Genomic DNA, 23,619 nt, shown 5'->3' on the forward strand with positions numbered 1-23,619 from the left:
CACCCAGACTTCCCCAGCAGTAGACTAGGATCGTAACATCACTCCATATTACTAATGATATTTTCACAAAATGAACCTCAACCTGGGTTAAATTCCGGGAAAGATTTTCCAAGACGGTACATAGTTGGAATATCTGGTAACCACTTTGATAAAAATCTTCTATATCACTTATCAGCATTTGTCTTGATTCAAAATAGACAGAGAAATCCGCGACTCAGACCCAACTCTTGAGAGACTATAAGGATTATAACCAAGTATATTGACAGGTAACTTCTACCATTTATGTAGGGTTGAAAGTCTTGCTATGGTATACCATGAACATACTCTAGTCTGTAATTCATGAAAATTCAGAGAAAATACCATTGCCAAGAAAAGGCCCAAGAAGACTTGTGTTTGGCTTCAGGCTCCACCCTTCTCTTTCCCATAGGTTATTTAATGACCGTGCCTTGAACTTCGTTTGCCTCATAGTTTGGAGTCATCATATTTTGCAATGGCCTTTCCTATTCTTCATCTTTCGTTTTCCTTGCTCATTATGCTACCTCCTTTTGCTGTTTCTCAAACTGGTGGTAATATAACTGTGGGTGCTTCCCTTTCCACTTCTGAAAACACCTCATGGCTCTCACCTTCTGGTGACTTTGCCTTTGGTTTTCATCCACTGTATGGCAACAAATATCTCTTCTTGCTTGCCATATGGTACGATAAAATACCAGAAAAAACCATAGTGTGGTATGCAAATGGAGATAAACCTGCACCAACAGGGTCCAAGGCAGTGCTGACTGCCAATCGCGGGATTTCACTTACTGACCCTCAAGGCAGAGAGTTGTGGAGATCCGAGACAATCATTGGTGTTGTTGCCTACGGTGCCATGACTGACAAAGGCAACTTCGTGCTTCAAGATCGTGTTTCTGATAAGCTGTGGGAGAGTTTCAAGAATCCTGCTGACACTTTACTGCCTTCACAAGTCTTGGACAGGGGGATGACCCTTTCTTCTCGCCAATCAGAAAACAACTTTTCTATGGGAAGGTTCCAGCTTAAACTTACAGATGACGGGAATCTTGAGCTAGCAACAATAAACCTGCCTAGTGATTATACTAATGAACCTTATTATAAAAGTGGTACCGATGGTGGGTTGGATTCATCGAGTCCTGGCTATCAAGTGGTCTTTAATGAGTCAGGATACCTGTATATATTGAGGGAGAATGACCAAATATTCTCTCTAACACAGAGAGTGACTGCCTCCACTGGAGACTTCTATCGCAGAGCAACTCTCAACTTTGACGGACTTTTCACCCAGTATTATCACCCAAAAGCATCTACTGGCAATGAAAGGTGGACACCAATTTGGTCTCAACCAGATAATATTTGCCAAGCAAGTTTTGTTAGTTCTGGCAGTGGAACCTGTGGGTTCAACAGTGTCTGCAGGCTGAATTCAGATCGAAGACCAATCTGCGAATGCCCTGGAGGATACTCGTTACTCGATCCAAGTGATCAGTATGGAAGTTGCAGACCAAACTACACACAAAGCTGTGAAGAAGATGAGGTGGCTCCTGTGGAAGATTTGTACGATTTTGAAGAACTTACAAATACAGATTGGCCAACATCTGACTACGCTCTCTTGAAGCCTTTCACTGAAGAAAAGTGCAGACAGTCTTGCTTGAATGATTGTATGTGTGCTGTCGCTATTTTCAGATCTGGTGATATGTGTTGGAAGAAGAAGCTGCCACTCTCGAATGGAAGAGTACAAACTAATCTTGATGGGAAAGCTCTTCTCAAAGTTAGGAGAAGTAATGTCAATCCACGAAGTCCTTATTTCCCTAACAACAAAAAAGACAGAGACGGTTTGATCCTGGTGGGATCTGTGTTTTTGGGCTGCTCTGTGTTTGTGAACTTTTTGTTGGTTTGTGCAATTTTTATGTGTTTTTTTTTCATCTACCGCAGGAGAACAAAGAGAATTCCTCAGAAAGACGGTGCTGTCGAAACAAATTTGCGGTGTTTTACTTACCAAGAGCTTGCAGAAGCAACAGAGGGGTTCAAGGAAGAGTTGGGAAGAGGAGCATTTGGAGTTGTTTACAAAGGGGTGGTGCATATAGGGTCTAGCATTGTTGTGGCTGTGAAGAAGCTAAATAATGTGGCAGAAGATAGAGTGAGGGAATTCAAGACGGAGGTAAATGTGATCGGCCAGACCCATCACAAGAATCTGGTTCGGTTGCTGGGATTCTGCGAAGAAGGAGATCAGCGGTTGTTGGTGTATGAGTTCATGAGCAATGGAAGTCTATCGAGTTTTATTTTTCAAGATGCAAAACCTGGTTGGAAGATAAGAATCCAAATTGCCTTTGGAGTTGCAAGAGGACTTTTGTACTTGCATGAAGAGTGCAGCAATCAGATTATCCATTGTGACATCAAGCCCCAGAATATACTTCTGGATGAATATTACAATGCAAGGATATCTGACTTTGGTTTGGCAAAGCTCTTGTTGCTGGATCAGAGCCAGACCCATACAGCCATCAGAGGGACAAAAGGGTATGTTGCACCTGAATGGTTCAGGAACTTGCCCGTCACTGTGAAGGTGGATGTGTATAGCTATGGTGTACTTCTGCTAGAGATCATTTGTTGCAGAAGAAATGTGGATAGCAAAGCAACCATAGAAGAACAGGCAATTTTAACAGACTGGGCATATGACTGTTATCGTGAAGGGACATTGGATGCCCTCGTTGGATCTGATACCGGAGCCTTAGATGACATAGAAAAGCTAGAGAGGTTTCTGATGATTGCTTTCTGGTGTATTCAGGAAGATCCATCTCTCCGACCCACCATGAGGAAAGTTACACAGATGCTTGAAGGAGTAGTCGAAGTGCCTGTTCCACCATGTCCATGCCTTCTTTACGCAGCAAGTTAAAGCAGCTTGTGTAGCGTTGCCAGCCCTATTATCTTTCACTAGTAACCTTTTCTTGATTATTGGCTTCTTCACCAGTGTCTTGTCCACCATAAGTTCTTCACTTTAAGATTATTAGTGCTTGTCGTTTCTGTTTTGCCTGCTACTACAAAAGGCAGCTCTGTACGTAAGTAACGCTGTATTCGATGCATGTCCTACTTTTCAAGAACTGTGGTTTGATAGTTATAGCTGTTATAGTTTTGCTTTACACTTCTCCTTGCAAGATCATATAAATCTGGTGTGTCATTCTCTTGCATTCTATAAGATCATATTCTTCATACATGCCATAAGTACCTTCCTTAATTATTCATCAGACTTAAAAAAAAGAGCAAAGGCAACGTTGTGGTGTGCTTGAGGCTGGTTATAAGATCTGTCGCAGCAGGTTGGATACATATTGTTGTGAAGAAGCAATTACTGGTCTCTAATTCTATCTATTAAGTTCATTTTAGGAGGTTAATTCACTTTAAAGAAACTTAATAATGAATATGTCCAACAATTAGTTACTGCAGACCATGTGAAGCAAGCACTGACTTTTAAGGTTGCTGGATGCTGTTGCAGCTGTTTTCAGCATTGTTCAGCATAGAAAGACAGGAAAGTAGCATGCCTAATTTATTAAAAATTTAAACTATTAAATTAGACTTCAAAAATAATTTTATATTACTTTTTAGCATCAAATAAATGATGTCTTTAGATTCTGCAGAATTTATTTTTACAAGGAATTTATTTTTTCTTGCAGTTGTAAGGGGAGGTCACTTTCTTGACGTATGAACTCATGCTAGGCTGGTTTGGTGATCTCCGTTGAATTAAATACCACTGTATGGTTCAAAGTAAAAGATGAACAAAAAACCAGTCTTACGTCCTACTTGGACAAGTTTCCAAAATCATTCCAATAGTTTTTCCAGTAGCTTGGACTCCGTACACTTAAAAGTAAAATGATTCAATATTTCTGCGTATCAACACGCTATACTTTTCATATACAGTATTCAGATTTTGATAGAAAGTTCTATATATAGCCATAGATTTATACGAGGCTAGCTCCTTGTAACCCGGTAAGATCAGAAATGCCTAGTTTGCAATTTTCTTTTTATTTTTGTTGAAACCTGGCCTGTTCGAAGTCAATTCAAATTTTAAAATAGTGCTTTAGCCATCTCAAGTGCATTCCACCTTCTCTTACTATTCTAATCACTACTGTGCATTTAATGCTGACCTGCTTCTGCTGCATGAAAAGTAAGCTTGACAAATTCCAAGTTCTATCAAGCAGGTCCCATTGCAGGTCTATTTTGCCTCTGTGGGTGGCAATGTAGACATGATTTCTCAATTTTGAATCACAGATGTTGTCTGTATCAAGGTCCCATTAAAAAATTTTCCAAAATTTAATCATCGTAAATCAGTTCTCATGCAAGAAAAATTAATAATATATTATGAGAGTAAATCTCATCAAATCATTTAGCGGCCAGGAGTTGTAATCATTCTTAACACAACCTAATGATTTAAGTTTCTGACCTTAAATGGTTTTTAAAATATAAAAAATGAGACAAGAAAAGCCTTAACAGCTGTAGAAAAGAAGAATCTTCATGGCTAGCTAGCCCAATCAGAATCACAAAAAACTCTTGATTGAAAATCTGAACATTGAAGACCATATAGACTGTTAGGATCAGTGTTAATTGAGGATTGTGATGAACTTGAAGAGTCCATTATATCTTGTTTTTAAAAAATAAAAAATAAACAGAGGAATCATTCTATGGATTGAATACTAGTTAAAACGGTAAATTTTGTAAATAACTTGAAGAATCTATTATATCTTGTTTTTTTTTTAAAAAAAAAAAAAAAACAGAGGAGTCATTCTATGGATTGAATACTAGTTAAAACGGTAAATTTTGTATCTAACTTTTTAGGATTTTAGAGATTTTTAATTAAAAAAAAAAGTTAAAACTATGTAATTGAAGTGGTCAAGAGAAAAGGAAGCTTCTGATTAATTTCATTAGTAATATTTATTATAAAATAATATAAATTATATCTTAAATTATTATTAATATCTTAAATTCTTTGATCAAACTAATTATTTGATGTGATATCAAAATTTTATTAATTAAATTATTATTAATTTGCTTTAGCTTTTGAATTTATTGTTTAACAACTGTTACTATGAAAAGTTATTTTTCTCGAGTTCTACTTTCTCTGAAATTTATTAGAATTTCATGAAAAGGACCAGAATATATAACTTTTTAGGAACCAGTTATTTAACGATATTGAGTATGAAAACACTTCATTTTTGCATTTCTTTCTCCAAGTTCTAGTTGGATTTTCTCCAAAAGACCAGGATTTTAGATATTTTCAATGAGGAAAATTTGTAGCACACGCAATCCTAAATCAAGAGAAACAGTGAAGCCTTTATAGTTGAAGTGGTCAAAGGGAAACTCCTGATCAATTCCATTAGTAATTGTGACCATTGAAACAAGCCACACCGTTTATTCCAATGGCATTAGTAACGCTCCAAGACTTATTGTGTAATGTTTCGAATTAAAAGAGATAGGAAAAGGTAATAAAGCTCTTGGAGGCTTAAAAAGTAAGTATAATTAAATGAGGAGTATTGTAGTAATTGAATAAAGAGATGATAAATATAAATAGAACGTAAAAAAAAAAAGAAAAAGGGATTTGAAATTTTAGTGTGAGGATCGGCAGGAGAGAAGGGGGAAAGAAGAGAAAAGAGGGAAATTAAAAAGGAAAATAGAAAGGAGTTGAAGAAAATAAGTTTAAATGTAAGATTTAGGTTTATAAATGTATAAATGTGTTCTTTGAACTTTAATTTCAGTTTTGATAAATGTTAGGGTTTTGAAGATTGTGTTTTGGGTTTGATTGATGAATTTATTTGAATGTTATGGGGTTGATTGTTGTGGGTAATGGATTGTTTAGTTGATTTTGAGAGATTGTAGGTAAAGATGATGATTTGAGTTATGATTTATGTAAATGGTGAATTTTGAGTTAGAAATTTGGAAAGAACAGTAGGTTTTCTGTGAAAATTCTGGGTTGGAGGTTGAAGATGATAAATTTTCGGTTTGGTCCCTCAATTTGTGAAAATTACAATTTAGTCCCCAAACTTTGGAAAATTACAGATTGGTCCCTGGAGCATATTCCGAGATTCTGAACAGAATAAAAGATGAATTATGGGCAGAATTCCTGTATAGTTATGATATATTAACACTTTCGATTTGGTCCTCCAATTTGACAAAAATTACAATTTGACCCTAAAATTTTGAAAAACTTCCAATGGTCCCTGGAGCATAATGAGATATTCTGCACAGAATTGAGGATTAATTATGGTCAGAATTTCAGTATAGTCATGGATTTATGAGATTTTTAGTTTGGTCCTTCAATTTGACAAAAGTTACAATTTGACCCTTAAAAATATTATAAATTACAGATTGGTCCCTATCTGTAATATTAGCTTTTTCAGATTGGTTTGATGAATAATTAAGGGTTATTTAGTGAATTATTACCAATTTTATTATTTGTTTTCTTATGGATTAGATTTCGGGATAACCGTTTAATTTTGGGTTTTTGAGAAAATTGACTAGTTAGTTCAAAAACATATAGGGTTATGAAATATAGTCTTAGTTAGGTATATTAAATAGGTTATATGTTCTTTCGAGTCGTTCTTGAATATGTCTTCTTTGTATTCAGATAATCCTGATATTCTACCGGCGGGACGTCAGTAGGATTTTCTTCAGTATTTGCTTTTGACTTCTGTTTGCTTTTAAGTCAGGTGAGTGGATAATTTTCCATATGCATGAAAAATATTATAAATATTTGATTTGTTAATATGAATTGGATCATGCTTCTTGATAATATATATGTTGATTATTATCCTTGTTATGATAAAGCATGATCAATTATTGAATCTGAATTCTTGATATGAACCGGTATATATTTTGAATTGACTTCTGAATTGATAGCTCCTCATTTGATTGATGTCATGAGTTGAGTCTTGAGATATGAATATGTCTGTTTGATTATGATTATGAACTTATGGTATGTCAGTCAGAATACCCATGCTAACAGGGTAGTGTTAGTCTTTGTGCACATCGTATCTGAACCCTAGTTGGTCGGGGGAGTCACCAACCTGTGTGGACTGATCATCCCACAGTACGGAGCCTCATGCTCATTGCATTTTGATTTTCTGACGAGCTTTACCATATGATCTTCTTGTTATGGCCTATTTGAGAAACCTTCATATAAGAACCTAAAGCCATAATTGTAAATATATTCTCATTGTTATATTACCTCGTGTGTGTATATTGAACGTTATCTACTCACTGAGTTGTTGAACTCACCCTCTTATTATTTATCATTTTCAGGCTTATAGCTTGATAGCAGGTCACTTTTGTTGGACCTTCAGAACCTGCTCTTTTGGTTGTAATTTATACATTTTCCTTTATGTCTAGTTAGTGCTCCAAAACTATGAATTTATATGAACTCTTGTATTAAGACAATCGAATTATATTATAAAGTTAGTTTTGTTGTTACTGCTGCTTTGAACTCTGATTGACTTATTTGAAGGATAAGTTTGTATGTAAGTTTGGGTTCGAATATGTATGGAATTAATCTTGGAGGGGAACCTTGTCAGTGTACTGATCATGGATCCGGGAATCGGGTCGTGACATATTTCTAATAATTTCTGTTTTTTGAACACCCCTTTCTTCACGTTAATATTGGAAAACTAGACCGTTGAGATTTACAATTTTCTAAAGCTTTAATTACTTTTACTTCATTAATTTATTCATTTGATACGTGGATAGTTGGAGACTCAATTTTTCTTCCAACTGTAATACTCATTAATGTATGAGTTCATGAGCACTGGAAGTCTATCAAGTTCTATTTTTCAAGATGCAAAACCTGGTTGGAAGAAAAGAATCCAAATTGCCTTTGGAGTTGCAAGAGGACTTTTGTACTTGCATGAAGAGTGCAGCAATCAGATTATCCATTGTGATATCAAACCCCAGAATATACTTCTGGATGAATATTGCAACGCAAGGATATCTGACTTTGGTTTGGCAAAGCTCTTGTTGCTGGATCAGAGCCAAGCCCGTACTGCCATCAGAGGGACAAAAGGGTATGTTGCAACTGAATGGTTCAGGAACTTTCCCGTCACTGTGAAGGTGGATGTGTATAGCTATGGTGTACTTCTGCTAGAGATCATTTGTTGCAGAAGAAATGTGGAGAGCAAAGCAACCATAGAAGAACAGGCAATTTTAACAGACTGGGCATATGACTGTTATCGTGAAGGGACATTGGATGCCCTCGTTGGATCTGATACCGGAGCCTTAGATGACATAGAAAAGCTAGAGAGGTTTCTGATGATTGCTTTCTGGTGTATTCAGGAAGATCCATCTCTCCGACCCACCATGAGGAAAGTTACACAGATGCTTGAAGGAGTAGTCGAAGTGCCTGTTCCACCATGTCCATGCCTTCTTTACGCAGCAAGTTAAATCAGCTTTGTAGCGTTGCCAGCCCTATTATCTTTCACTAGTAACCTTTTCTTGATTATTGGCTTCTTCACCAGTGTCTTGTCCACCATAAGTTCTTCACTTCAAGATTATTAGTGCTTGTCATTTCTGTTTTGCCTGCTACTACAAAAGGCAGCTCTGTACATAAGTAACGCTGTATTCGATGCATGTCCTACTTTCCAAGAACTGTGGTTTGATAGTTATAGCTGTTATAGTTTTGCTTTACACTGCTCCTTGCAAGATCATATAAATCTGGTGTGTCATTCTCTTGCATTCTATAAGATCATATTCTTCATACATGCCATAAGTACGTACCTTCCTTAATTATTCACCAGACTTACAAAAAAAGAACGAAGGCAACGTTGTGGACCTGTGGTGTGCTTGAGGCTGGTTATAAGATCTGTCGCAGCAGGTTGGATACATATTGTTGCGAAGAAGCAATTACTGGGCTCTAATTCTTGCTATTAAGTTCATTGTAGGAGGTTAATTCACTTTAAAGAAACTTAATAATGAATATGTCCAACAATTAGTTACTGCAGACCATGTGAAGCAAGCACTGATTTTTAAGGTTGCTGGATGCTGTTGCTGCTGTTTGAAGCATTTTTCAGCATAGAAAGACAGGAAAGTAGCATGCCTAAGTGGCCATTAATCTTTAGATTCTGCAGAATTTATTTTTACAAAGAATTTATTTTGTTCTTGCATTTGTAAGGGGAGGTCACTTTCTTGACGTATGAACTCATGCTAGGCTGGGTTGGTGATCCTTCATTAATTTGAACTTTAACTTGGCAGAATATATATAAGGTGCTCTCCGTTGAATTAAATACCACTATCGCACCCGACATCGCGGCGGCCTTAAAAATTAAATCTTTAAAAAAGAACGGATTTCTAGCATCCTATTCTTTAATGGGGAATGATCTTTGTTTAAGGAGTCGCCACCTAGTATTATGGTCACTAGAAACCCTAACTAGTCAACAAAGATTCTATGGTTCGGGACTGGTTACATAAAAGAGAAGATATTATCACCCCTTAAACGTCCTGCCTAAGGCAGGCTGCATTGCTAGTTTCGTCTTAAATTGTTAAATGTTTATTAGTTTATGCTATGAAAATTTGCTTATAATATTCCTGACTCTGGCGCCAGTGAATATTCAACTACGAATATTTCCAACTCTGGCGTTAGTAAATATTACGTAGCTATAAAATAAATTAGATCAATATTTTATTTTATTCCCGACTCTGGCGCCAGTGAATAAATAAATAATAATAAATTTATTTTTTACAAATGCAAATATTTTTTATATTTCTAGCTAAATAAAATAAAATACAATAAATAAAATTAATATAAATTTAAACCGGTATTTTTATTCCTGACTCTGGCGTCAGTGAATAAACCAATAAATTTACATTATTTTTATTCATGCATACACATTTTTTATTTTTATTTTTCTGTTTTTTTTATATATTTTTTTTGGGGCTGGGCCCAGCTCAATCCATATGGGCTGGGCTAGGCCCAGCCAGCCCAGCCCAGTCACTGGCCCAAGCCAGTGACCCGGCTGGGCAACATGAAGCACGCGTGAACTAAATCACGCGTGCATTAGCAGATAAAGGAATTAATTGAGAGTGTACAGTAGGAAGTGAATTAAAATGAAAAGCGGTGAAAGAGAAACTTACTTACCTGGCTCTGGATACAACGAAGGCAGCAGCAACAATGGTTCTGGTCACGGTGGCTTTCCTCTGCTTATGTTCGTCCCTTTTTCTCTGTTTTTCTCCGGTTCTTGGCTTGTTCGTCCCCTGTTTCTTGGCTTGTTCGTCCCCTGTTCTTGTTTCCAGTCGCTCCTTTTTTGTTTTCTTGCTCTCGTTCTCTGTCTTCTGCGTTTGTTTTTCCTCTGCGTTCCCCTGGTTCTCTTTTTGTTCACGTTATCTCCTCTGCTTTTCCTTTTTCGCCTGTGTCTGTCCCCTCTCTCTCGATCTGTTTTTTCTTTTACTTTTTGCTCTCACATGCTCAGTCTTTCTCTGTCTTTTTTTCTGTTCTTGGCTCTGTTTTGGGTTGAATTTTCCTCTGTTTTCCCCTCTGATCTTTCTCTTCCTTTTCTGGGTTTATTTCTCTGTTTTATCCCCCCAAAAACTCCCCTTTTTCCTCTGATTTTCGGCCCCTTTTATAGAGACCCAGCTGCTTGCCTCTAACCAGTCCTGCCTTTACAGGACTGTTATCTTCCCCGACGAGATCGTGGGCGAGAGACGTGGTCCACGATCGGATTTGTTGCAGATTATCAGCTTCCCTGCTGAATCGGGAGCTCCCCTATTGAAGCGGGATGGAGAAGACGCACGGCTGTTAGCAACGGTGCCGTTTCGGTAAAAAAAATGAGAATTTTCAATTTGACCCCTGCCTCTGGAATTTAACAATTTGATCCCAACAATCTTTTAATTTTACCCTTGGATTAATTTCAATTAAATCCCTGAATTTATTTAATTAATTAAATCAAAGTTTAATTAAGTCCTCAAACTCATTAATTCTTCAATTAAACTCTTAATTTCATTAATTAAAATAATCTAAATTTTAATTAAATCAATTCTCCAATTAAGTCATTGATTTAATTAATTAAAATAGTCAAGAGTTTAATTAAATCTTTAAACTTTCAATCATGTTGTTTTTAACCCAAATTTTAATTTATTTTTTAATTATTTTATTTTTACTTGTTTTTTCATCATTTTTTTAAAAATAAAAATAATTAAAATAAAAAGATTAAAAATTGAGTTATGACAACCACTCTATGGTTAAAAGTAAAAGATGAACAAAAAACCAGTCTTACGTCCTACTCGGACAATTAAGTTTCCAAAATTATTGCAATAGTTTTTCCAGTAGCTTGGACTCCGTATACTTAAAGGTAAAATGATTCAATATTTCTGCGTATCAACACGCTATACTTTTCGTAGACGCTATTCAGATTTTGATAGAAAGTTCTATAGCCATAGATTTATAATAAGAGGCTAGCTCCTTGTAACCCGGCAAGGTCAGAAATGCCCAGTTTAATGCGATCATACCGGGTCAATTACTTTCTTTTTTTATTTTTGTTGAAACCTGGCCTGTTCTAAGTCAAATCAAATTTTAAAATAGTGCATTAGCCATCTCAAGTGCATTCCACCTTCTCTTACTATTCTAATCACTACTGTGCATTTAATGCTGACCTGCTTCTGCTGCATGAAAAGTAAGCTTGACAAATTCCAAGTTCTATCAAGCAGGTCCCATTGCAGGTCTATTTTGCCTCTGTGGGTGGCAATGTAGATATGATTTCTCAATTTTGAATCACAGATGTTGTATGTATCAAGGTCACAATCTTTTCATACCGTTCGTAGCACGAGTAATTGTCTTTACTGTAAAAAATTTTCCAAAATTTAATCATCGTAAATCAGTTATCATGCAAGAAAAATTAATAATATATTATGAGAGTAAATCTCATCAAATCATTTAGCGGCCAGGAGTTGTAATCATTCTTAACACAACCTAATGATTTAAGTTTCTGACCTTAAATGGTTTTTAAAATATAAAAAATGAGACAAGAAAAGCCTTAACAGCTGTAGAAAAGAAGAATCTTCATGGCTAGCTAGCCCAATCAGAATCACAAAAAACTCTTGATTGAAAATCTGAACATTGAAGACCATATAGACTGTTAGGATCAGTGTTAATTGAGGATTGTGATGAACTTGAAGAGTCCATTATATCTTGTTTTTCTAAAATAAAAAATAAACAGAGGAATCATTCTATGGATTGAATACTAGTTAAAACGGTAAGTTTTGTATATAACTTGTTAGGATTTTATAGATTTTTAATTTAAAAGAAGTTGCAGCATAATCTTAGATCTAAGCAGTTAAAACTGTGTAATTAGAGTGGTAAAAAAGAAGAAGGAAGCTTCTGATTAATTTTATTAGTAATATTTATTATATAATTAACAATATAAATTATATCTTAAATTCTTTGGTTAAACTAGTTATTTGATAGTTATTTGATATGAAATTAAAATTTTATTATTTTAAATATTTTCTAATTTGTTTATGTTGTTGAATTGAATTGAAATAAGTCATTATATATTCACGAGTCCTTTCTTTCTCCGAGAATTATTAGAATTTCGTCAAAAGGACTAGAATATTATATAACTTCTTAGGAACCGGTTATTCACGGTCATTTTTGCATTTCTTTCTCCAAGTTCTAGTTGGATTTTCTCAGAGAGACCAGGATTTTAGAGATTTTCAATGAAGAAAATTTGAAGCGCATGCAATCCTAAATCAAGAGAAACAGTGAAGCCTTTATAGATGAAGTGGTCGAAAGAAAAGGGAAACTCCTGATTGATTCCATTAGTAATTGTGACCATTGAAACAAGCCACGCCGTTTAATTATTTCATGCTACCATTAATTTATTCAAATTTTTTTTATTAATATCGATGTTCGGGTCAGCTTGCGTGTAACTCGACTAATCACACGAGTCCTGAAGTTAATGATTATGTAAATCTTCAGTGACTATCAATATTAATAACCACAAGGCTCCAACCTGAAACCATAGGAAAAACAAACCCCTTGGTTCCAAACTCTTACAATTAAACCACCTACTAAATAGTTCATTAATTTATTCATTTATAACTTATACAATTAAATTCAATGTCTTCTAAAAGTAGTGTATACTGTAAAGTTATTAAATTTAATTCAGGTCATAGGTTGATAGATTAATCCAATCAAACTCTAATGATGTTATTTTAATTTTCTTGTATAAGTTCAAATGAATATCATTGAAAAAAATAATAATAAATTTATATAAGGTGTTTACTAGCCACAACTTAACCTGGTAAGGCAATCAAGTAAACTTAATTCCAAATTAATTTAAAATTTAATCCCAATCAGATCTAGTCAACAAGTTTTAAACTACTAGGCCTGCCGGGTTTTTAACATTAGTTTATTCTCATACCTGAAAAAAAGATTCGAAGTTAGTTGAAATCTCTTTGCCACAAGGGGAAAATTATCACAATCACACAAAGAAGGTCTTTGCCATCTTCAATTCATACGCGGATAGTTGGAGAATCATATTTTCTTCCGACGGCAATACCAATAACTCGAGCATAAATAGAGAAGAATGACCTGTGCCCTAAATCATGCAAGGTCTTCAAATACAGTATCTTCACATCATGGATTTTCAACTACCATATTGTTTTTTCTTCCTTGTTCTTCTGCTGCTGCCATTTTCTGGCAATGGTCAGGCTCACAGCAACATATCTTCGGGCTTATTTCTCACTGCTGCAAGTGATAACCTTCCTTGGACTTCACCATCTGGGGAATTTGCTTTTGGATTCCAACAAGTTGGTGATGCTGGCTACCTACTTGCCATATGGTTCAACAAAATACCCGAAAGAACCATAGTCTGGTCAGCTAATAGAAATGATCCAGTTCAGGGGGGATCAAGAGTACAACTTACCAGAGATGGAGAGTTGGTTCTAAATGATCAATCAGGCAGAACAATATGGAGTCCAGTTTTTGGTGGAAGTGGAGCCGCCTATGCAGCCATGCTTGACACAGGAAACTTCGTGCTAGCAAGCCAAGCTGGTGCCAATTTGTGGCAGAGTTTTGATGAACCAACAGACACACTGTTGCCCACACAAAATCTGAATTTAGGTGCTCAACTAATTGCTCCCTACCTGGAAAAGAATTATTCAGATGGAAGATTCAAGTTCATTCTACAAGCTGACAGCAATCTCGGACTGTACACAACACGTTATCCAACAACTACCTCAAATGTTGCTTATTGGTCTCCCCAAAGTTCTACTGGAAGCGGTTATAGGGTGATCTTTAACCAGTCTGGCTATATGTACCTCGCAGACCAAAATGGCAATACGCTTAATTCGGTATTCTCTAATTCAGTATCAATGCAAGATTTCTACTTGAGGGCAACCCTGGACTATGATGGAGTTTTTAGGCAATATGCTTATCCAAAGACTGCTTCCAGTAGCACAAGGTGGGCTATGGCCTGGACGACTTTGCCAAACTTCATACCCTCAAATATCTGCGTGGTAATTAGGGGACCAGTAGGCAGTGGAGCTTGCGGTTTCAACAGCTATTGCATATTAGGAGATGACCAAAGACCAAGATGCAAGTGTCCTCCTGGTTACACTTTCTTTGATCCAAATGATGAGAGGAAGGGATGCAAGAAAAACTTTATTTCACAGGATTGTGACCATCCATCGCAAGAAATAGATAACTTTATGATCTGGGATATGCTTAACACAAACTTTCCATTTACTGATTATGAAGATTTTTTTTCAGTGGACGAGGATTGGTGCAGACAAGCTTGCTTGAGTGACTGCTATTGTGCTGTTGCCACTTATAACAGTGGACACTGTTGGAAGAAGAGAGGCCCTCTCTCGAATGGGGTAACAGATCCAAGTATTGGTGATAAAGCCCTGATGAAAGTAAGGAAAGGCAACCGGACTGCAGGTTCAAGTGCAAAGAAGAGTGATCGATCAATTTTGATCACAACAGGATCGGTGCTTTTAGGTAGCTCCATCTTTCTAATTGTTCTTTCTCTGCTAGGAATCTACGTGTTCTTTACTCGATGGAACCAACAAAAACAAAAGATGGTACCGCAACTCCATGTCATGCCAGAAATGAATCTGCAGAATTTTACTTACAATGAGCTGGAAACAGCTACAGGAGGATTCAAGGAAGAACTCGGTAGGGGTGCTTTTGGAATTGTTTACAGAGGGGCACTAGCCAACGAAGACAAACCGCTCATCGCAGTAAAGAAATTAGAAAAGATGGCCGGGGAGGGCGACACAGAATTCAATACAGAAGTGAAAGTTATTGGCAGAACAAATCACAAGAATCTGGTTCAACTTGTTGGATTCTGTAACGAAGGGGAAAATCGCCTTCTGGTCTACGAGTACATGAGCAGTGGCTCCTTGTCAAACTACATATTTGGATATACAAGGCCTAGTTGGCACCGAAGAATGCAAATTGCTTTCGGTGTAGCCAGAGGGCTACTTTACCTCCATGAAGAATGCAGCTCCCAGATAATCCATTGTGATATCAAGCCTCAAAATATCCTCCTCGACGAATCTCTTAACGCCAGGATTTCAGATTTCGGACTAGCCAAGCTGTTGAAGACGGACCAAACCAAAACAACGACAGGAATCAGGGGGACGAAAGGGTATGTTGTTGGGGAATCCGACCGGTGATGTTCTGATATTTGCTCAATGGAGGCTAAAGGACACTGACACAATATTTAACGTGGTTCGGCAAATCCGCCTACATCCACGGGAGAGGTCCATTTTATTAGATATAGAGATACATGGAAGAAGATTACATCTGCTGCAATGGCAGCAAGGCTGCTGCCATTGCAGCTCTCTCTTTTCTCTCTATTCTCACGTTCTCTCTCTCAGCCTTCTCTTCACTCTCACTTTGCTCTCAAATAATTGCCTCTTTTATAGGCATTTTATGGTGAGACAAGATCCACAAAATGAGGCACTAATTATGCTCCACTATCTACCAAGTGGGAGTGGGGTATTTGCCACAATAATGGCAATTTCCTAACAATCACCCCCTTTGCCATTTGTGGCAATTGTCCTCTTACTTCTTCAGCACAAGCTTGCATTCTGCAGCTCTTCCAAGCTTACCATTCTGAGAGCGTCTTCAACACAACATTCCCCTTCGAGCGTATCAACCATGCTCGGTCCGGAATGATTTTTTCAAGCCTTACACCAAGGCTTACAACACCCCCTCAAACGAATATTTCCAAGTGTGACAGTCATTGAGTATTTCAATGTGATCACAAGCTCACCACTCTTCCAAGAGTCTACTCATCCAGGAGTTGCGCCTGCCCTCTGTTCCACCCTAGGAACCACGCCTTACTTCTCCGTGAGTCTCTCGCTCTTAGTCGTAAGAGTCCAGGTAGCTCTCCACCTTTAACCATGGGGGCAGCCCATTAAAGGTTGATCCATATCTGTCTTCATACTCTGAGTATTACAATGCCATTACCGAGCTCACCACCTTGACAAGAGTTAACTCGTTCTCGGAACCTGCGCATGCCCTTCTGCTTCTTCATAGCAGCCGCGTCTTAATGCTCCACAAGTCACACACTTATTGTCCAAGGCAAATGTCTTCTAGCTCATTGATCTTTAGCATGGGGGCAATATCTATGAAAGTCAATCATGCATTTGTCTTCATACTCATCATAGCCATTTCATTGGCTATACACCTGTCCACTCATATCTAGCCATTACATTGGCTCTGGGGCGTTCTGAACTGGGCTCAAATCGTGGCCCACACACCTTCTCCTTAGGTGTCTCCGCTCGTCACCATACGGCGGTCTGAACTGGGGCTTCTATCACGACCCTCACACCTTCTCTAAGGTGTCTTCGCCCGTTGTCATGGGGCGGTCTGATCCGGGCTCCTATCATGGCCCTCACACACCTTCTATCTAAGGTGTCTTCGCCCGTTGTCATGGGGCGGTCGCATCCTCTTTCAGCTGAGATGCTTCAAAGTGGCTCCAAAATTTTCTACCACCATGTGCACTATGGGAGATCACTGCCACTGATTACATAGAAAGATAAACTTGCGGTATACTCCTCGCAATCCTCCACCTCGATTTCTATGTTTGGAGCTTCTACGCCTTTCTGCTTGACAGCTCCACCTACACCAACTCTCTTTGGTGTCATCGCCTTTCATCATAGGCGGTCGCCTTTTATCACAGGCGTTTGCACCCCCTCAATTAGGTGCTTCTACAACAGCTCTCTTTCCATCCTTGCATGCATTGGAAAGGTCTTCGCCTGTTGTCTTCATTAAGAGCATAAGAGACTTCCTGTTGTACAAACTTTAACAGTCTCTGCTCTGAGCTTCATCTGGGAACACTTCTTCTCCTTGCACCTGTTGTCTCATTACAGCACCTCGTTGGATCCTACGGGTACTCATGCACAATCTCCTTGTGCCCTCGTGCAATTTCTGTTCTCCAGATTTTTCCCCTATTCCTTGCTTATGTTTGACAGCAGCTCATCCTGTCACCACATCTATCCAAGTCAAAATAGGGTGCCAATCTTTATCCCTTGCCGTATTTCTCTACCATTATCAGGGTCTTCATCAATTCTCCCCTCGAGAAATCACAGTCACCGAATCTAACTTCTTTGGAGAAATCACCATTTCATCAGATCCTTGATCATACGGAACCCAACTGTTCCCTTGTGCCGTCGTCTTGCTAGTCTTCCACCGTTTCATTACAAACTGCTATATATACGAAAATAGTACCGTATGGATAATCCTTCCACTAAGCAAGTTCCTAGGAAAGATTGGAGGGGTCACACTGGTCCCGCTTAAAACCCAATCTCCTAGCCAGAACTTCTTAGGCCATATCTATCCATCGTACTGTCTTTCCGTATATACAACCATTTGCTAGCTTTGTTGCGGCTTTCCTTTACAAGTGATCTGGAATATACTAGTTTAATACATGATTTCTCAACATCTGGCGAGACTACCAGTTCTTAGATTCGTTAAGATTGGTCTTCATCAATTTCCACTCTTCACCTCAAATTGTCCACTTGATCGGGTGTCCAGAGTGTCCCAATTTTGCCTTCCCTCAAGGCAGTTAAATTTCTCCCCACTTAGCAGTTCAGCACATGTAATTGGGTAAACATGTGCACCTTCTTCTTCTTCTCTTCAACGACCACCATAATGACCTTCAGATGCCTCCTGATCGGGCAATCTCTTTTGTTAATTAACCACCGCCATTTTTGGTCTCAAATCTCAACGATCGGACCGTACCATTGCATCCGGAACGATCAAATTAGCTGGAAACAAGTCTGAAATCGTCCAAATCGCACTTCAGACGGCTACGATTTGATCAAAACAATTCTGGCCTGATGAGCGGCCCAGATTTAATCTCAGATCCGGTTGTACGTAGACTCTGCTGCACAGAATCATTTCCCTCGGCTCGCGGCTCGGCTCCAACACGGCTCGGCTCAACTCGGCTCGAGGCTGATGATGTGGCAGGTGGGTCCCACTTTGCTGACGTGTCTGCTGACTGATCGATGACGTGTCTAATGACCTGGCATGCCTACTGTGTACGCTGACATCACAATTACATCATGCTGATGTCATCCCTGGCATGCCTACTGTGCATGCTGACATCACAATTATGCCATGCTGACGTCATTCATATCCGGGTCAGCCATGTGGGTCGGGTCAACTGGTATTCGGGTCGGGTCAGCCCATCCGGGCGAAGAAGACGCGTGTCACGCGTGGGGCGCGTGGGCAGACGCCCTGCCGGAGAGTGATGGAGAGTGCGGCCATGTCCGACGTCCGATTTTGACGCCGTTTTCACCAGTGGCTTCGTCTCGGCCTCCTCTACACAGTGGTATGGTCAAAACACCATTTTGAGAACTTTCATTTTTGAGCAAAAATCAAACACCCCTTTAAACCATGTGCTCTGATACCAATTGTTGGGGAATCCGACCGGTGATGTTCTGATATTTGCTCAATGGAGGCTAAAGGACACTGACACAATATTTAACGTGGTTCGGCAAATCCGCCTACATCCACGGGAGAGGTCCATTTTATTAGATATAGAGATACATGGAAGAAGATTACATCTGCTGCAATGGCAGCAAGGCTGCTGCCATTGCAGCTCTCTCTTTTCTCTCTATTCTCACGTTCTCTCTCTCAGCCTTCTCTTCACTCTCACTTTGCTCTCAAATAATTGCCTCTTTTATAGGCATTTTATGGTGAGACAAGATCCACAAAATGAGGCACTAATTATGCTCCACTATCTACCAAGTGGGAGTGGGGTATTTGCCACAATAATGGCAATTTCCTAACATATGTAGCTCCTGAATGGTTCAAGAACCTGCCTGTCACAACCAAAGTAGATACCTACAGCTTTGGCATTCTCTTGCTGGAGCTAGTTTGCTGCAGAAAGAACTTTGAGATTAATGCAATGCAAGAACATCAGATAGTTCTTGCAGACTGGGCATGTGATTGCCTTAAAGAAGGAAAGTTGAACCTTTTAGTAGAAGAAGATGAAGAGGCAATGGAAGACATGAAAAGGGTAGAGAGGTTTGTGATGGTTGCAATTTGGTGCATTCAGGAAGATCCATCTTTAAGACCTGGAATGAAGAAAGTTGTGCAGATGTTAGAAGGAGGTGTTCAAGTCTCTGTTCCTCCTGATCCTTCATCATTTATCAGCACAATCTAAATCTTTTTGAACACACACACATGTGTGTGTGTGTGTGTCCAGAAACTAAGGCCAATGAATGTTACCTATCTACCTTGCATTGAATAATCTGTAGTTCCTATCATGTGTTAGATCTTGTACAATAAGGCTTAAAACGCATGCTTTCAATTATTATTTTTTCTTTTCATGTTCACGAGTAATAAGTAAAATAAAAGATTTAAAATGAATATAAAGGCAAATCGTATATAATTATTAGATTTTTTTATTAATGTCACGGGGCTTTTTTATTAAGTTGATTAAATCCGACCAAGTTAATTTTAATTAGTTTATTTTAAAAACTAACCAGAGTTTAGTTTTGGGTTGGCAAATAAATGCATTGACCGGAAAAATTCGATATTAGTTAAAATTTATTTATCAAAAAAAAAAATCATAAAGACAACAAGAAAGTCTTTGCCATAGGCGGAAGGTTTTTAACATTAGTTTATTCTCAATGCATGAAAAAAAGATTCGAAATTAGTTGAAACCTCTTTATCACAAGGTAAAAATCACAATAACATAAAGAAAGTCTTTGTCATGCCTGTTTGGAAATGCAATCCAACCTGTTTTTATAAAAAAATAATTTTTTTTAAAATAATTTTTTTTAGTATTTTTAAATTACTTTAATGCACTAATATTAAAAATAATTTATTTTTTTAAATAAAAAAAATATAATTTTAATATACTTTTAAATAAAAAATAATTTATATAATAACAGCTACTATAATTTTAAATATAACCACGCGGATAGTTGGAGAATCATATTTTCTTCCGAAGGCAATACCAATAACTCGAGCATAAATAGAGAAGAGGACCTGTGCCCTAAATCATGCAAGGTCTTCAAATACAGTATCTTCACATCATGGATTTTCAACTACCATATTGTTTTTTCTTCCTTGTTCTTCTGCTGCTGCCATTTTCTGGCAATGGTCAGGCTCACAGCAACATATCTTCGGGCTTATTTCTCACTGCTGCAAGTGATAACCTTCCTTGGACTTCACCATCTGGGGAATTTGCTTTTGGATTCCAACAAGTTGGTGATGCTGGCTACCTACTTGCCATATGGTTCAACAAAATACCCGAAAGAACCATAGTCTGGTCAGCTAACAGAAATGATCTAGTTCAGGGGGGATCAAGAGTACAACTTACCAGAGATGGAGAGTTGGTTCTAAATGATCAATCAGGCAGAACAATATGGAGTCCAGTTTTTGGTGGAAGTGGAGCCGCCTATGCAGCCATGCTTGACACAGGAAACTTCGTGCTAGCAAGCCAAGCTGATGCTAATTTGTGGCAGAGTTTTGATGAACCAACAGATACCCTGTTGCCCTCACAAAATCTGAATTCGGGTGCTCAACTTATTGCTCCCTACCTGGAAAAGAATTATTCAGAAGGAAGATACAAGTTCATTCTACAAGCTGATGGGAATCTCATCTTGTACACCACACACTATCCGTTAACTACCTCGAATTTTGCTTATTGGTCAACCCAAAGTTCTATAGGTAGCGGTTATCAGGTGATCTTTAACCAGTCTGGCTTTATGTACCTTGTAGCTAGAAATGGTACTGTACTTAATCCTGTATTCTCTAATTCAGTATCAATGCAAGATCTCTACTTGAGGGCAACCCTGGACTATGATGGAGTTCTTAGGCAATATGTTTATCCAAAGACTGCTTCCAGTAGCAGAAGCAGGGCTATGGCCTGGACGACTTTGTCAAACTCCATACCATCAAATATCTGCTTGAGAATTACGGGACAAGAAGGCGGTGGAGCTTGCGGTTTCAACAGCTATTGCAGATTAGCAGATGACCAAAGACCAAGTTGCAAGTGTCTTCCTGGTTACACTTTCTTTGATCCAAATGATGAGAGGAAGGGATGCAAGAAAGATTTTATTTCACAGGATTGTGACCATCCATCGCAAGAAATAGATAGCTTTGAGATCAAGGAAATGCCTAACACAAACTGGCCGTTTAATGATTATGAAATGTTTGGTTTAGTGGACGAGGATTGGTGCAGACAGGCTTGCTTAAGTGACTGTTATTGTGCTGTTGCCATTTTTAACACTGCTGGACAATGTTGGATGAAGAGAGTCCCTCTCTCGAATGGGGTAACAGATCCAAGTGTTGGTGGAAAAGCCCTGATAAAAGTAAGGAAAGGCAACTCGACTGCAGGTTCAAGTGCAAAGAAGTGTGATAGATCGAATTTGATCACAACAGGCTCGGTGCTTTTAGGTAGCTCCATCTTTCTAATTGTTCTCTCACTGCTAGGGATCTATGTGTTCTTTTCTCGATGGAACCGACAGCAACAAAAAATGATACCGCAACACCGTCTCATGCCAGACATGAATATGCAGAATTTCACTTACAATGAGCTCGAAAGAGCTACAGGAGGATTCACGGAAGAACTTGGTAGAGGTGCCTTTGGAACTGTTTACAAAGGGGTACTAGCGAACGAAGACAAACCACTCATTGCAGTGAAGAAGTTAGATCAGATGGCCGGAGAGGGCGACAGAGAATTCAATACAGAAGTGAAAGTTATTGGAAGAACAAATCACAAGAATTTGGTTCAACTTATTGGATTCTGTAACGAAGGGCAACATCGCCTTCTGGTCTACGAATACATGAGCAATGGCTCTTTGGCCAATTTTCTCTTTGGAGATTCAAGGCCTAACTGGTACCGAAGAATGCAAATTGCTTTCGATATAGCCAGAGGGCTCCTTTACCTCCATGAAGAATGCAGCTCCCAGATAATCCATTGTGATATCAAACCTCAAAATATCCTCCTCGACAAATCTTTTAATGCAAGGATTTCTGATTTCGGAATAGCCAAGCTGCTGAAGACAGACCAAACTAAAACAACTACAGCAATCAGGGGGACCAAAGGGTATGTAGCTCCTGAATGGTTCAAGAACCTGCCTGTCACAACCAAAGTCGATACCTACAGCCTTGGCATTCTTTTGCTGGAGCTAGTTTGTTGCAGAAAGAACTTTGATATTGATAAGAAAGAAGGTCAGATAGTTCTTGCAGACTGGGCATGGGATTGCCTTAAAGAAGGAAAGTTAGACCTTTTAGTTGAAGATGATGAAGAGGCAGCAGAAGACATGAAAACGGTAGAGAGGTTTGTGATTGTTGCAATTTGGTGCCTTCAAGAGGATCCATCTTTAAGACCTGAAATGAAGAAAGTTGTGCTGATGCTAGAAGGAGCTGTTCAAGTCTCTATTCCTCCTAATCCTTCATCATTTATCAGCGCAATCTAAATCCTTTTTGTACACATGTATATATCCAGTTACTAAGACCAATGAATGTAACCTATCTACCATGCATTGAATGATCTGTAGTTGCTGTCATTTCAGACATGTCTAGATCATCTTCTGGGTTGATACTCTAAATTTCAAGTCAAATGATGATTTCTTCAACCTGTCCAATTGAGTAACAGATTGATTGAGTCTTTATCAGCTTGGAAAGAAAAACATCATGTGTTACAACATGCACAACAAGGCTTCAAATACTTGCATCCATTTTTTATTTTCCTTTTCCATGCTCAAGAGTAACGAGTAGAATCAAAGAATCATTATTCAAAATATGTGCTTAATAAATAATTACTAACCAGTACTTCAATCTTAAACGGTCTAGCTTTTATAGACTTGGCCCGTGTAAATAGCATGTTTGTTTCCCAAGTTATTTATCATAATGTAGTCCTAATTAAGATCATATTAATTGAGCTTGGCTTGATTTTCATAAAAAACTTTGTTTGTAGTTATTAGATTAACTCAGCCTGATAAATTCACAACTTTAATTTTTTTCTGTTTTTAAAATATCGTTTTAACTTTTATTAAAATAAATTAAAATAATATTATTTTAAATTAATTTAAAAAATCTAAATTAACATATCTAGTCTGTGGGTCATGTGCGAGTTCGGGCTTAATATTTTGTATGTGAATGGTTTGTTTAACATC

General features: G+C 38.1%; 3 protein-coding genes across 3 annotated transcripts; all 3 read left to right on the top strand.

Annotated features, from left to right (window-relative positions):
* Positions 1-183: 183 nt before the first annotated feature.
* On the top strand, positions 184-8,483 carry LOC18097253 (G-type lectin S-receptor-like serine/threonine-protein kinase LECRK2). Its single transcript, XM_006386020.3, has 2 exons — positions 184-2,303; positions 7,826-8,483. The coding sequence occupies exons 1-2, from the start codon at positions 491-493 to the stop codon at positions 8,416-8,418; spliced, it is 2,406 nt and encodes an 801-aa protein (XP_006386082.2). The 5' UTR covers positions 184-490; the 3' UTR covers positions 8,419-8,483.
* Positions 8,484-13,605: 5,122 nt separating this feature from the next.
* LOC18097254 (G-type lectin S-receptor-like serine/threonine-protein kinase LECRK3) lies at positions 13,606-19,652 on the top strand. The gene is made up of 3 exons (XM_052449852.1): positions 13,606-15,620; positions 15,901-15,973; positions 19,236-19,652. The coding sequence occupies exons 1-3, from the start codon at positions 13,606-13,608 to the stop codon at positions 19,650-19,652; spliced, it is 2,505 nt and encodes an 834-aa protein (XP_052305812.1).
* Positions 19,653-20,529: 877 nt separating this feature from the next.
* Positions 20,530-23,171, top strand: LOC18097255 (G-type lectin S-receptor-like serine/threonine-protein kinase LECRK2). Its single transcript, XM_024592693.2, has one exon. It carries the CDS (start codon positions 20,530-20,532, stop codon positions 22,918-22,920), a length of 2,391 nt encoding a protein of 796 aa, XP_024448461.2. The 3' UTR covers positions 22,921-23,171.
* The last annotated feature ends 448 nt before the right edge of the window (positions 23,172-23,619 follow it).

The sequence above is a fragment of the Populus trichocarpa genome, unplaced genomic scaffold (genome assembly GCF_000002775.5).
Source record: "Populus trichocarpa isolate Nisqually-1 unplaced genomic scaffold, P.trichocarpa_v4.1 scaffold_104, whole genome shotgun sequence".
Classification (NCBI taxonomy): domain Eukaryota; kingdom Viridiplantae; phylum Streptophyta; class Magnoliopsida; order Malpighiales; family Salicaceae; genus Populus; species Populus trichocarpa.